Source organism: Coffea arabica, chromosome 10e (assembly GCF_036785885.1).
Source record: "Coffea arabica cultivar ET-39 chromosome 10e, Coffea Arabica ET-39 HiFi, whole genome shotgun sequence".
NCBI classification, from domain to species: domain Eukaryota; kingdom Viridiplantae; phylum Streptophyta; class Magnoliopsida; order Gentianales; family Rubiaceae; genus Coffea; species Coffea arabica.
In genome coordinates, this window is record NC_092328.1 from 6,580,550 (window position 1) to 6,595,719 (window position 15,170).

The 15,170-nt window shown below is 37.6% G+C and overlaps 1 protein-coding gene across 1 annotated transcript; it reads left to right on the plus strand.

The window, feature by feature from the left end:
* The first annotated feature begins 5,435 nt into the window (after nt 1–5,435).
* On the plus strand, nt 5,436–14,963 carry LOC113711769 (probable helicase MAGATAMA 3). The gene is made up of 8 exons (XM_027234969.2): nt 5,436–5,961; nt 7,233–8,749; nt 10,146–10,328; nt 11,013–11,108; nt 11,190–11,352; nt 11,480–11,612; nt 11,698–13,464; nt 13,590–14,963. The coding sequence occupies exons 2-8, from the start codon at nt 7,402–7,404 to the stop codon at nt 14,010–14,012; spliced, it is 4,113 nt and encodes a 1,370-aa protein (XP_027090770.1). The 5' UTR covers nt 5,436–5,961; nt 7,233–7,401; the 3' UTR covers nt 14,013–14,963.
* The last annotated feature ends 207 nt before the right edge of the window (nt 14,964–15,170 follow it).

Consider the following 15,170-nt stretch of genomic DNA (forward strand, 5'->3'; position numbering starts at 1 on the left):
GAAGCGTTTAGTGTTGAAGGTAGGACAAGTCCAAAAATTGGTTGTTGGTGCTTAAAAGTTTAAATAAAAGAGAAAGGTGAAAATCATTTTGGTGTGATAAAACGGTCAGAACTGTTCCAAGATAATTTATCTCCAATAGGGCTGACTATTGTCAAAATAAATACACAAATAGATAAAGAACTAACGTTTTATATACTGACAATGTACTAATTTTTTATACTAATAGTTTTAAATGTATCCTATATGTGCATGATTTGAATTTTAGATTTAAATTCATATTACGTAGCATTGATCTGAATCTGCTTATGTAAAAAAAACCTTACTGGTAACATATAAAAAAAGTTATCCATAAATAAATAGCGCAAACCTCATTAAAATGACATACAGTTTAATGCAAACAGTTCTAATTTTTCTCTTATCAACCAATCAATATCTTGTTTCTACCTCTCCTAGTGTATATAATGCAAAATGAGAAGACGAACAATACATATGAGACTTTCTATTTTGTTGGTAAAAATATATACGATCATTAAAATGTGATGTTTACCCAAAATATATATTTTTTTTGCAGTCATCGACTGGTCTATTTTTTCTTCCTTGCTTCCTCTTAGTTCTGTAAGATGGTGGTCAAGCACTCAAGCTTACTTGCCGACCCTGCGGCAGTTTTTTTTCTTTTTTCGAGGACACCTTGCGGCGGCGGATGAAGAAGTCTAGCTGGGGAATACGCAGTCGAGAGGCCTTTAAAAAAAAAAGGAAAAGAAATTCAGGTTTCATAAAATTAAGGAAAAATGACATGTTTCATTCTTCACATTTCGTAAAAATATTCTTTTCGTCTCTCATTTTTAAAATGAAGCAAATTCGTCCCTGACATTTAAAAATTAAAACTATTATATCCCTGAACCTAATTTTCAATCTGAATCAAACCATTTAATAACCCAGTAATAAATTTCAAAAATAGAATTGATAGATCACTAGGTCAATTTCATCATATTCACATGACATTTATTAATCCAAAAAAATATAAATTATAACATAAAAGGCCATTCTTTATCTTGGAACAGTAGAGTTTTTTTTGAATAAATCTTTTCATACACCATTAGTATATCCGTTTGCGAATCTAGATGTGTATCATAAATATAAAATTTGGTGTTTAAATTTAAATTGAAATGATATGGCGGTACATAAAACCGTCAGTGTATACAATGATAATGTAGAAAAAATTAATCTTTTTTTTTATTTTTTATTTTTGGGTTCATTAAATTTTACATGAATATCATGTTGAATTAACCAAGTGATCTACCAATTATACCCCTAAAATTTCTAATCAGGTTGATTGGTGATTTGATTCATATTGAAATTTGGGTTCAGGGATGTAAGAACTTTAGTTTTTAAATGTCAAAGACGAAATTGTTTCGTTTTAAAAATGAGGGACAAAAAGAATATTTTTGTGAGATGTGAAGGATAAAACCAATCATTTTCCTAAAATTAAACCTCCACCAACCAATGTGTAATCAATTATCACCTACCAATACGGTAGTTTAGGCACGCACCTATGTTATTATGTTCTAAATTGGCTCAATTGGCGCAGCCATTGATGAATTAACCCTTCCTTTAATTGAATGTTTTCAGAGATGGCAAAAACCAAACACATAGTGCTTGACTGAAACTTTCCATGGAACTAATCGGAAAAGGCCTTTTTTTGGTGTTGTCATAAATCACCTGCTTTATAGATCTGCCATATATCTTTCCAACAACAAGAATGCTGACTATGAGATAAACAAGGGCATGCTGGCTTGCCCTTGTGGAGTTGCCATCCTACATCGGTTCTTGGGGGGGTTTGGGGTTGGATTTGTAAGTTCCTGGGAGGACCTCAAGAGTTGCCGGCTTTTGAGGTTTCTTTTGGGATTAAATTTATAATTCTAACTTCCATCAAAAAAAAAAAAAAGAGATAAACGGAAAAACTAAGAAAAAAAGTATTACTAGAGTTCCAAAATCGCTTTTCATCCAGATTGGTCAAGGTCAAATTTTAACTACTCTTCCAACCAAGTTAGTGTGGTGGTGGCATAAGGGGTACCAATATGTGTGATTAACGTTCGGTGTACCAATTGCATACTACAGTGGTAGTTTGGTCTCTGACTTACATAAGAAACCTTCTCTTCCCCAGTCAAATGAAATGGTGATCTATGATGTATTCAACTGTAGTATAAATTGTGAAATTGATTCTTTTTGAATGTTAAATTAAGTATTACTTCATTTTATAGATCTGACCATCTAACCATTGAAAGACATCGACACAAATTTGTTGACTTTCAGTTTTGAGTGTGTTTGGTTTACACATTATTTACACCTTATTTACATACATTGGCTTGCTTGTATCATCAACATGTTTTTCAATCATCTTTTTATCTCACATACATCACATCAAAAAAGTGTTACGGTATTTTTAAAAAAAAATTTATCCCACATAGTCTCTTATCCAAACACCCTAACTTGACATTCGCTTGATGGAAGACATCCTTGAAGTTTCAACATTGTGATCAAATTTATAATTTTTTAGGTCTATTGTATCATTTGATTTTCAAATCTATATAGATTTGTGTCATGTTTGATGTAGTCATTGCCCATAATGCAAAATAGTGGAATGAAATTACCCTTTTTATTTTTTTCTTAAAAAAAAAGTATTACTTCATTCACTAAGTGACACAGACGTAGACAGACATACCTTAGCCACAATTCATCATGTTCAACAAATCTTCATTTCAGGATCAATGCTATGTTGGTTTTTGTAAGCCCCTTCACCTCGTTGTGATCAATTAATGAAAAATAAGTAATCATTTATTTTGGGCAATTAGCAATGCTCACCAACTTTGAACGCTAGCCGACCAGCACCCCCGCCATGTATTTTTCCCCCTTGGGTTGGAATATTGGTTGGATGCTCCTGAGAAAAACTGCCAGGGTCCATAGGCAGTCTGTCTAGCAAGGAAATTCTACCAAATGGTAAGCGCTAACAACAGTACGTTAACATGCATGAGATGTTCATAGGATGCCTTGGTTAGTTGTTCATTATTTTAATTACTTTTGTCACCAGTTCTCATCCAATGATGAGGAAGAATGACGGGAAGAATATGGGGTATTGAATTTCCTTCTTCTATGAAGATTGTAGTAGTACTATATGTTACGATTAGGTTGAGATCAGATGAATTAGAGTTTCTGAATTCTAATCTCGCTTCTTTTTCGTGTGCTTTAAAATTTTTTTTAAAAACATGGTACAAATTTAAATATAGTGAAACATATGGATTTTTCTTAAAGATTGATATCTCTTTCACAAAAAATATCATCGTAAACTTTTTATAGAGACAAATTTTGTATGTTGAAAAGAAAAATTAGTTCCATGTCGCTTTTGCATGCAAATTTTATGGGTTAAAAAACCCAATCAATGCTACACTCGAAAACTAAAAAGAAAAAGGGGAAAGCTCAAATTTAATCATATATTTTTGTTGTCCATAAGAATACACACCACTCAGAAATTTTTTTTTTGAAGCAGGAGCTTTTAAATTCACGTCCTCTTACTTACAATTCATCCTTCTTATCACCCAATTCAACTTTCTCAATCACTTAAAAATATATTTCTTCATTGTCCAATGATAAAAGGAGTCTTAATTAAAAATTCTTTGCTAGTTGATCTAGGCTTCTTGACCTCCCTCCCTAAAATTTTCAAGGGTGTGTCATGTGTTGTTTGTTTTCCGTTGAGAAAATAGCACAATCAAATTATGGGATAAAAAGGAATAAAATTTACGATTATTTTCACTTTGCTAATCTTTTAATTTGGAATGCATTCAAAGTAACTTTCCAATTTACTGCTGCATCCGCTGTAACTATAGACTTATAGGGCCTGTTTATTCCATCGGCTTTTGGCGCACGTGGACTCGACTTGTTGTCCATGCCGCCAAAAGACTTAATTGCCCTTACTAAAACTGGAATACTTTTGGTCCCCGTGACCACTACGAGGATGATCACCTGTTCACCCTTTATGACCTTGCATGTCATTCAGGCCAATCAACAGTTGCCAATAATGCTTCATTGCTTTTTGAAAATGCTGAGGTGTCATACAAGAAGAAAAGAAAAAATCGGAAGCTTTTCAATACAAATAAGAAAAAGGAGCTTCACAAATAGAAAATAAAATTTATTCGTAAAGAAATCTTCTAAAAGGTGTAATAGAGATGCATTAGAAACATGTTTTTTTAAATTAAACTCAATGGAAGGGTTAATTTGCATAAAAACTACACCAAGATGAATAGCACTGAATTTTGAACAAATTATTGAAGAGAGAAAAGGGTTTTCGAATTATAAATTTAAAGGGCCCCTCCGGGCAGCTCAGTCGGTCACACTTTCCTCTTTAGGGGCGTTGTCCGACCTTGGGCAACCAAGGTTCGAGTCTGCCTGGAGTTACCGTGTCCGGAGTAGAGTGGGGTCTTCTCTCCCGGGTCGCAGGGGATTAGTCGAGCCCCGTAAGGATTGACCCAAACACCCTTGTATCGGAAAAAAAAAATTAGAAATTTAAAGTGCATGTCACATATTTATTTACTTCAAATGTGACATGTATGTTAAGTGGATAAATAAAGGAAAAAATATCATATTGTTGACTTTTTCATTGTCATAATATGCACAAATTATTTTTTTGTGAATGATTAAAATAATGACAAAGTTTATAAAGGAGGTTAAATTTTCTTGTTGTCCTTATCAATGCAAGATCTTACCATACTTATTTGCATTCCACACAAAAAAAAAAAAAAAAGGGAAAAGGTGCCTGTGAGTGTATGGTGTAACTTGAAGAAGAAAAAAAAATCTTAAGAGATAAAATTTAGAAAATCGCTATTTATATTTGGGAACTTAAAAAGGAAGACATTAAATAGCATTTAGCATGTAAACTTGTCATTGTTGCTTGGATAATAACAATTGCCGATGGCTTATTTTTAATTTAAAAGTTTGTAAATAGTACACTTTTGAGGAAAATTAAGTTAACTGGACGAAATTTCAAAGCCAAATTCATAGAACAAAAAATCTACTAATAAAGCAGGACTTTGATGATACTCCATTGTTACTAAAGAATATAGATTTGATTAATCAAATCTTACATAAAAAAGTTGTAGCATATGTATATTTTTTAATTTCCAATTTCCATACTCAACTGCCCTATTATTATCTTTAAATAATGAAAAAGACACCGTAAAATTATTATGGAATGCCCAAGTGGCAAGATCAAGCGATAAACTTATTTTCAACCGTTTTTCTAATTAAGGAAAATAGTGAATCAGCCCACGAGCCACCGGAAATTCAAGTTTTCATCTAGTGCTGCTGCTGCATCATTGGTCAAAAACTTTGTCCGGTATAAGCCAAAAATTAAAAGGGGAAGAAGACGTGCAACTGAGCTGCTCGCGAAAGATACCAAGTAATGCGATCTACGGCCGCTGTCGCTTTCTAGACACAACCTCCCGTACACTAGCACTACAGCAGATCCCCCCACCACACACCGATTCGCACGGGCCAGGCCCAATCTAAATCCCAAAACAAACCTTCACCTTATCCAAAATCATAATGCAAAACCGCGTAAATAAATCTCCAACAAAGGGCCTTTTCGTAACCCTGTTTTGTCTCGATCCCAAAAAAAACCGAATTTAAGCCAATACCCCTCTGACCGGCAAGTAAGTTAACGGTGACGGAAAATATTTTGCCGACCGGCGAGAATCCCTCGAAATTTCCTATAAATACCCCTCCTCTCTTCACACTTCTATCTGCATCCTCGCTCTCTCTTCCTTGTGGCTACTCTCTCTCTCTAGACAACTTTCTATCGATACATACACGTCAATGTGTCTCTACACAGTGAAATAATTTCGATTTTTTATTCATTATTAATTAATTATTATATCGCTTTCTCTTCCTTTAGATTTGGTGCACTTTAAGGTATTTTTATTTTCTCTCTCTACTGCTCTAATTTTCCTCATTTTGTCCTAAAAGCATATACAAAATGATAATCTTAATAATAGGTTGACAAAAAATAATTTAGATCCAATAAGTGAAAATATTAATTCGTAAATGCGTTTGACTATGCAAATTCGGCTATCTCATATTCGATCTGACCTGGATTCAAGATGGATTTCTTGATTTTTCTTGATACAGTAATATTTGTGTAATTTTGATGAGATTTTTTTTATCCGAATTTTTTTTGTTTAATGCTTGGGATTGACTTTTTGTTTTAAATTGCAATATATGTTGGATGGAAAAGATTGGTGATAACAAAGGGAGATTAAAATTAGTTTTTAGTTTTGGACTGATTTTTGTGTAAGATTTAGGTTGAGCTGAAGTGGACTCTGTTTTTTGTTGCGTAAGGGTTAGGGTTAGTGAGCGGTGGACTTTGGAACCAGTGGATATTGTTTTTCTAGTGACAAATTTAACATGAAATGGACTCGTGAATTTTGGGGTGAGGAAACTGAAGAATAACTGAAGTTCTGGAAGATGGATTAGACGTGGGGTATCAGTGAGTGATTAGATCCTTAATGGGTTCTAATCATCTCAATTGTTTGTTATGAGTCTAATCAAGATGATTTTGGCAATATTAACAAATTATGATTGTGTTGCATTTCTTTATTTTACTTCTAATGCCCTAATATAGATCCAAACATTGTGTTCAACTTTCTTGTTTTGGCTTGTTTAATTTGTGTAGTTGTTGGTTTGAATTCGCATTTGCAAATCTGAACTCGGGCCTGCTTTATTGAGAACGAGCATTGCTTCGTGAGCTCTTATTCCAACCAATGAATAGTAATTATGGGTTTTGAGATTTGCTGCTTCTTTTTTTTTTTTATTAAGTTTTTTGTTGTTTGGGGGGGGGGGGGGAAGGTGGAGTGAAGAGGAATTGGTTGTTGGCATTTTTATGTTGTTAATTTTTTTTTAAATCAGTTTATTGATGGGCTGCTTCATAAGTACAGAATTTTTTGTTATACATAGTTGTCTAGGTGGACATGATAGTCACAACATTTCGATGTAATTACTTATTATTTTGGATGTGGACTAGTGTTATTGATTTCTACCTAAATTCAGTATTTTAATCAATCATTTGATCTTGCGGTTTATTTCTTCATTTGCTTTGTTTTGTTTAGTTCGAATTCTCATGATAATGTTTTCTTCTGTGATCTGTGACAAGCGCTTATACATTATCTTTCTAATCTTGAATGCAGAAAACCTCTTGTTTGTGGTGTCTGATTTGACAAACCAGAGGCCCAAATTTTTGCCTATTGGATCTGTGGTTTGGTTTGGTATGTGCATTTGTCTTAAAGAGAATAGACAGCAAGTGGGAGTTAGAAATACTCGGTTATCCAGCTTACTTTGTATGCAATTGCATATGAGATGGGCTCCAAGGGAAAGCTACCTTTTGATCTTAACGAGCCTCCAGCTGAAGAAGATGAGGACAATGATGGTTTTTGTTTCCAGCCACAGAAGGCCGTTCCTTCAAGTTCTCACACCTCCGAATTATTTGCCTCATCCGCTGGTCCTCAAGGGATAGTAAATAACCATGCTTTTTCCCACGCATCTTCTGTCTCAGGTTTTCAGCCTTTTGTTCGGCCGAGAAGTGGTTTGGGTTCTGAACATCCTGCTAGGAATAAGACTTCAGGTAACTCAACTGTTGATGCTGCATCTTCCAAATCAAGCAGAGTTGAGAAGGAGAAGGCTGGCCAGCAGCTAGATTTGAGTTTTGCAGATCCGGAGGCTGTTGAGAAGGAAGAAGGGGAATGGTCTGATGCAGAGGGCTCTGGGGATGCATACAGAATTCCTAATACACATGAAGAGTCTGCAACTGGCAACAGAGTTTTGCAGGAGAAAGGGGCAGATGAGATGAGGAACCATAATATTGATCAGGTTATGGCTTCCGAGAGTGTTGCTCGGAATGCTGGGGATGTGAAGGACGATAATGGGGACCTTGGGTTTTCAGGACAGGACCAAGATACAAATGATAGGAGAAGCAGTAGTAGTCGTACTTCAGAAGGCAGCTCCATGAATGCTCAGGAAGATTCTGGGTTGGTTCCCAAGCAAAAAGAAAGCAAAGGAGTTGAAGCAAGTTATGCGCAGAAGTGTGCAAATAATCCTGGAAAGCGTCCTAGGCTTGACCAACAGAAGGAAGCAATGCTAGGGAAAAAGCGAAGTAGGCAGACCATGTTTTTGAATTTAGAAGATGTAAAGCAAGCTGGTGCTCTGAAGAGTTCAACACCAAGAAGACAGAATTTTCCCGCCCCTATTACAACTCGTACGGTAGGGCGTGCTCCACCTACTGACCGCATGGCAGATAAGCAGATTCAGTCAACTAGCAAGGAAAGCACACAACTTGATTTATCAAATAATGAGGCAAATGGTTATGTCGAATCACAAGATTCTAGAGATTGCAATGGTGAGGTGCATTCTGGGCTTTTGTCTCGGCCTAGGAGACCAACTAGTTCGACAGATCTCATGGCAGAGGCTCAATCAACATCTATAGCTAGGCAAAGTTCATGGAAACAACCCATAGATTCAAGGCCAGTCAAAAATTCACCTCTCCCTGTCAGGAGACCAGCCACAGGCAGTTCAGCAACTGCAGACTTAAAGTCAGGAGCGAAAAAACTTCCTTCAAAGAAACAGGCTGCTGTGAGCACCACGTATCAGGATACATCAGTGGAACGGCTTCTGCGAGAGGTGACAAATGAGAAGTTTTGGCATGATCCAGGTAATCAACACTAGTATACAAATTTCTGACAGCTCTATCTAGTTTGTTTAGGGGTTTGTGAATTCTTCTATTGTGTGAATCTATGTACTGTGATAGTTCTCAAGCTTTTGTTGATAGTTGATGTGAACTTAAAGCATACACTCCTTGCATGATCATTGTGATTCTGTGGTTTTTATTTTTTATGATGCGCTTCAGTTAGAACTTGAAGAATTGTTGTAAATGGACTGGGCATCAAGTTGTCGTCGATCTCAATTACATAGTGTCATGTCTTTGTTGTCATTCTTAAATGAGAAGAGATAGACAGCACATCCTTTTGTTTGGGGGTGTGAATGTGACAGATTGGAAACAATAAGTTCCAAGATCCTGAAAGCTCTTTAATCCAAAAAATCTTATTCTGCATCTAACATACATTTGGAATAATTAAATCCATGGGCCTATAGTGTTTGATGATATAATAGATTGCTGGCAATTCTGAATACCTGCAATTTAATAGCTTTATTTTATGGCGGACATTAGTTGACTATGAATATACTGTCCATTTTCTTGTTCGACAAGTGAAATCTTAGTGTGATTTAGGTATAGTGGTTCTCAGAAGAAGCTGAGAGGATGAAAGTCTTTTTTTAGTCTCCAGCTGACAGGACCATTTAATCTAAGTGCTTTTCTGTTTTCTTTAACAATTCTATTTCTTTCTGTGGACCATTGAACTGCTTGTAGAATGGTTCCACCTCATTTAAGGTTCAAATATTGGTTGACGATCTTTATTAATAATATTATTATTATTTTGCTTTTTGTTTGCCTCAGTTCTTTACTGGCTTTAATTTGCAATTAGTATTACGTATTTCATGGTTCGGTGTTGTGGGTGAGGCAGTATTCATCATATATGCTTATTGAGTAAATGGTAATCTTTGTATTACTCAGGCCATTGCATATCAGAGGGGATCCTACAGCTTCATATGGTGGGCATTTCAACCGACTAAAAAGCTTGTGGGATGAAGACTATTGCAGTCATCCTGAATTGAGCTTTAATCCTTATTTTTTTGTAGTTGCTAACCCACTAAGATTGGATAATGCTACATTTTGTGTTATTAAGTTTTCAATCATTGAAAACCTGGATGCATTGTTTAAACAGAGTAGCTCACAGGTGCTAAGCTTTTCTTGCTATCTAAAGAAGTTAAAAGAGTGAATTTTGTACTGCATCTAATAAACCATCATTGTGCTTACTAGTTATCTTGCTACTCCTAAGGGCATAAATTAGTTTTCTGTTGCATTTTAATGTGATGACATTCTTGGTTGCTTCCATTGCCTTGCTGTTTTACCTTTTGAATTTTTTACTTGTTAATGCTATTCTGTTGCCATGTTTTTGTGGTCGTGAGCTGTATTGTTTTTTACTTTTCAGAGGAAACGGAGCTTCAATGTGTACCGGGTCATTTTGAATCTGTTGAAGAGTATGTTAGAGTATTTGAACCTTTGCTTTTTGAGGAATGCCGGGCGCAGCTGTATAGTACTTGGGAGGAATTGACTGAGACGTTTTCTGTGCATGTGAAGGTTCATGTGAAAAACATTGAAAGACGTGAAAGAGGTATATTTTAGTTTGTATGTGATTTTGTTCTAACATGACCAGTTAGTAGTGATTCTTAACATTTCGGATGGAGTTGGCATATGTGGTGGTTCAGGCCAGCCCACGATGTGTTTTGCCCTCTTTAGCAGTCCATCTTGATACTGCTGATTAAGGGTAACAGCTCTTTTGGTGATCAGTAATTTCTTGAGTACACCAGATGCCTTTTAGGGTTGCACTTAATATGGAGTGTCTGTAAACTCATGAATTGATTGCTAGGAGAATAACTACATTTTTCTTGTCCTTTATTGATGCTTGAAAAGGTGGAAAAATGTATCTGTGTGCACATGTGTGTTGGGGAATGGGGCACTTTAACAAGTCTGGAAGCTGATTTACACGTTTGGGAATTTCTTTCAGTAAAAGTAATTAAGCCAGAAATTTTTTGTTAAGTATTACACCAATAGTTGTGATATGTCCCTTAGGATTGTTGGTTTGCCCTTTTAGATGCTTCTTGTTGCTGGAACTTAGCAGAAATTGTGCTTTGCTTTTAATGAATGAGTTTGTATTCGCTGTATAATTTCTAAGGATTCTGTTGCTTTCTGTTTCATGGATGGTTTCTTTTCCTTTCTTTCCTTTTTTTTTTGTTGGGGGGGGGGGGTGTTGGGGGTTGTCTTATGGATGGCTACTTACTTTTGCTTCTTTTGTTAGGGTGGTATGATGCAATATTAATTCCATTTACTGAGCATAAATGGACCTTTAAGGAGGGTGATGTTGCTGTTCTTTCCTCACCTAAGCCTGGATCAGGTTTTGTACCAGTTCCAGCATTGATTATCATATTTCTAAAGCTTCAAATTAGTTACTCAAAGTTTTCATGTTATAATGCAGTGAGATTAAAGAGGAGTAGCAATTCTGTTGTAGAAGATGATGAGGAGGCTGAGATCAGTGGACGTGTTGCTGGGACGGTCAGAAGGCACATTCCTATTGATACGCGTGACAGTCATGGGGCTATTCTGCATTTTTATGTTGGTGATTCATATGATTCTAACAGGTCAGTTTTACAAGTTTCTCATTTTCTCATTGGCTGCTTCTCTCAGGCGCATTTATTGCTAATGATGTTTTCCTTCCAATATTAATGGGTAACTGATTGAGAATTATTTCTTCATGACTTGTTTCAGCAAGGCTGATGATGATCACATTTTAAGTAAACTTCAGCCAAGGGGCATCTGGTATCTGACTGTCCTTGGCTCTCTTGCAACCACCCAGAGGGAATACATTGCCTTGCATGCTTTTCGCCGCCTTAATTTGCAGGTAATAGCTATAATTCAAAGTTGGGCATTTTCAGATGCAAATTCTTGTGGAAATAACCAAATACTAATTATCTGTCGTCTTTTAGATGCAAAATGCAATTCTTCAGCCTAGTCCTGATCACTTCCCGAAGTATGAAGAGCAGCCGCCTGCAATGCCAGAATGCTTCACTCCAAATTTTGTGGACTACCTTCATAGAACCTTTAACGGGCCGCAGCTAGCTGCAATTCAGTGGGCTGCTATGCATACAGCTGCAGGTACTAGTAATGGGATGGCAAAGAGGCAAGATCCATGGCCATTTACTCTAGTACAAGGTCCTCCTGGTACAGGTAAGACCCATACTGTCTGGGGAATGTTAAATGTCATTCATCTAGTTCAGTATCAGCACTATTACACTGCGTTGCTGAAGAAACTGGCACCTGAAAGCTATAAGCAGGCTAATGAGAGCAACTTGGAATCTGTTGCTACTGGATCCATTGATGAAGTTCTTCAGAGCATGGATCAGAATCTTTTTCGCACTCTTCCAAAACTTTGCCCAAAACCTAGAATGCTTGTCTGTGCTCCTTCAAATGCTGCAACAGATGAATTACTTGCTAGGGTTCTTGATCGAGGGTTTATTGATGGTGAGATGAAAGTTTATCGTCCTGATGTTGCCCGAGTTGGGGTAGATACGCAAACGCGTGCTGCCCAAGCTGTTTCTGTTGAGCGGAGAACTGATCAGCTTTTGAATAAGAGTCGTGATGAAATCTATGGTTGGATGCATCAATTGAGAACTCGTGAGGCTCAATTATCACAACAGATAGCTGCCCTTCAAAGAGATCTGACTGTTGCTGCTGCAGCTGGTCGTGCGCAAGGATCTGTGGGTGTTGATCCTGATGTTCTAATGGCTAGAGATCAAAATCGCGATACTTTGCTGCAAAGTCTTGCAGCAGTGGTTGAGAGTCGAGATAAAACTTTGGTTGAGATGTCCCGCCTTCTTATATTGGAAGGCAAATTCCGTGCTACTAGCAATTTTAATTTAGAGGAAGCTCGTGCTAATCTGGAGGCAAGTTTTGCAAATGAAGCTGAAATTGTTTTCACTACTGTTTCAAGCAGTGGGCGAAAGCTATTTTCTCGTCTTACTCACGGTTTTGATATGGTTGTGATCGACGAAGCAGCACAAGCTAGTGAAGTAGGAGTACTTCCTCCACTTGCTCTAGGTGCAGCACGCTGTGTCCTGGTTGGGGATCCACAGCAGCTTCCAGCGACAGTAATCAGCAAGGCAGCTGGAACGTTGTTGTATAGCAGAAGTCTCTTTGAGAGGTTTCAACAAGCTGGTTGCCCAACAATGTTGTTATCAGTTCAATACAGGATGCATCCTCGAATCAGGGATTTTCCTTCTAGGTACTTCTACCAAGGGCGGCTGACAGATAGTGAAAGTGTTGTTAGTTTACCTGACGAGTCTTATTACAAGGATCCATTACTGAGGCCCTATTTATTTTATGACATCACTCATGGTAGGGAATCGCATCGAGGTGGATCTGTCTCTTATCAGAATAGGGAGGAAGCCCAGTTCTGTCTTCGATTGTATGAGCATCTCCAGAAAACAGCTAAATCATTGGGTGTGGCAAAAGTTACAGTGGGTATCATTACCCCATACAAATTGCAGCTAAAATGCCTTCAACGGGAGTTTGAGGATATCCTAAATTCAGAAGAAGGGAAAGACATCTATATAAATACTGTGGATGCTTTCCAAGGTCAGGAACGGGATGTCATTATAATGTCATGTGTACGTGCGTCAAACCATGGTGTAGGTTTTGTTGCAGATATTCGTCGAATGAATGTTGCTCTTACTCGTGCTAGAAGAGCTCTCTGGGTATGGAACTTTTGGCCTTTTCTGTCCCTTCTGGTGTTATCTTATTAATCTAACAACATGCTTTGTCGCATAGAGGAACTTGTGCCTCACTGCTTTTTCTTGTGGTGACTGAATTTTATTTGCAGGTCATGGGGAATGCAAATGCACTGGTGAAGTCAGATGATTGGGCTGCTCTGATAAAGGATGCTAAAGCTAGGAACTGTTACATGGATATGGATTCTTTGCCTAAGGATTTTGTGTTACCAAAGTCGTCTCCGTATCCCTCATATCAGGCTAAGAACCCTAGCAACAGGGGCATGAGAACTGGGCTTAGACATAGGCCCTATGATGTGCACATGGAGTCCAGGTCTGGTACACCATCAGAAGATGATGAGAAGTCGAATACATCATCAATTTTAAGGAATGGAAGTTACCGGTCTTTAAAGTTGCCAGTTGAGAACTCTTTGGATGATTTTGATCAATCTACCGATAAATCTCGAGATGCCTGGCAATATGGCGTCCAGAAGAAGCACAATTCAGCTGGAGCAATGGGGAAGAGAGAATTGTAATGATTGGTCAAAGTGTAACATTCCTTGTACTGATGGATTGACAGACCACCACATTTACTCCTCCTGGCTTGGAAAGCTAGGAGCACATGATCCTTTTGCTCAAGCTGTGTGTGGCAGGGTGACTTGGTATGGATGACCTTATGCAACAGTACCACTTAATTGAGCAAACTACTTGGAGATGAAGAAAAAGTGAAGTGATGGGGATCATTGCTTCCAACTGGGCAAGTAGAGCTTTGTTTGAGTAAATCCGCTCTGGGTTGACTGATTAATGGCTTGGGGCACGCACGAAGCATATCATCTTGACATGGCTTTCTTCTTCTAAATCTGGCCGTGTAGGCTCACTGGACTTTGTGTAGGGGTAAAGACATACTTGTGATATGTGAGCTGAGGTCAGCCTTCTGGGATCTCCGGTTTACGGCAACCCAGCATGAATTCCATGTCGAAGTGGCACTTGGGCCAAATTTGTTTGTGGCGGAAATCCATCACCATTTTTTCGCTGCAAGTTGGTTGTATGTACCCACAACTTGCACTAGACTGAAAGCTCAATAAGAGTTTCGGTCCTGGTTTCTGGAGTGAAACCAGGTGAGAATTCTCATCAGATGAGAAGGCTACATATACCATGAAACATTTGGTTTCTGACTGAAGCGTTAATATGCTTCATCGCATGAATGTAAGACTCTGCCAGAACCTCATTAGTAGATATTGAAGATGCTGTACAGGATATTGGTACAGGATTACCAGCATATTATAGCTAATGCGCGTCTGGAACGGACTAATTCTGTATATATTTGCAGTAAGTCGAAATTAGGACTCTCTTCTAAACATTGCCCCATTACGTAGTCGGTAGAAAATACATTTCTTGGTTAGGTTCGTACTCTCAAATTGTAATATTATTGTCTTACTTTCTGACAACGAATTGCTGAATGATACACCATTTCTTTTTTATTCAAACTTCCCTGACTTCCATGCCTTGTTTGATTGCATCCGATTACTAGCGCTTTTGCCCCTAATGTCCCCCCCCCCCCCCCTCTTCGCCGCTGTTGACAATGGAGGAAAATCACACCTGAGTGTCTTAGCAGCATCTACTTATTGCTACTTCATCTTGCAGCAACTCCACGCCTTTCATTCTTGGATGATACTCTGAAACGTAAAAATAAG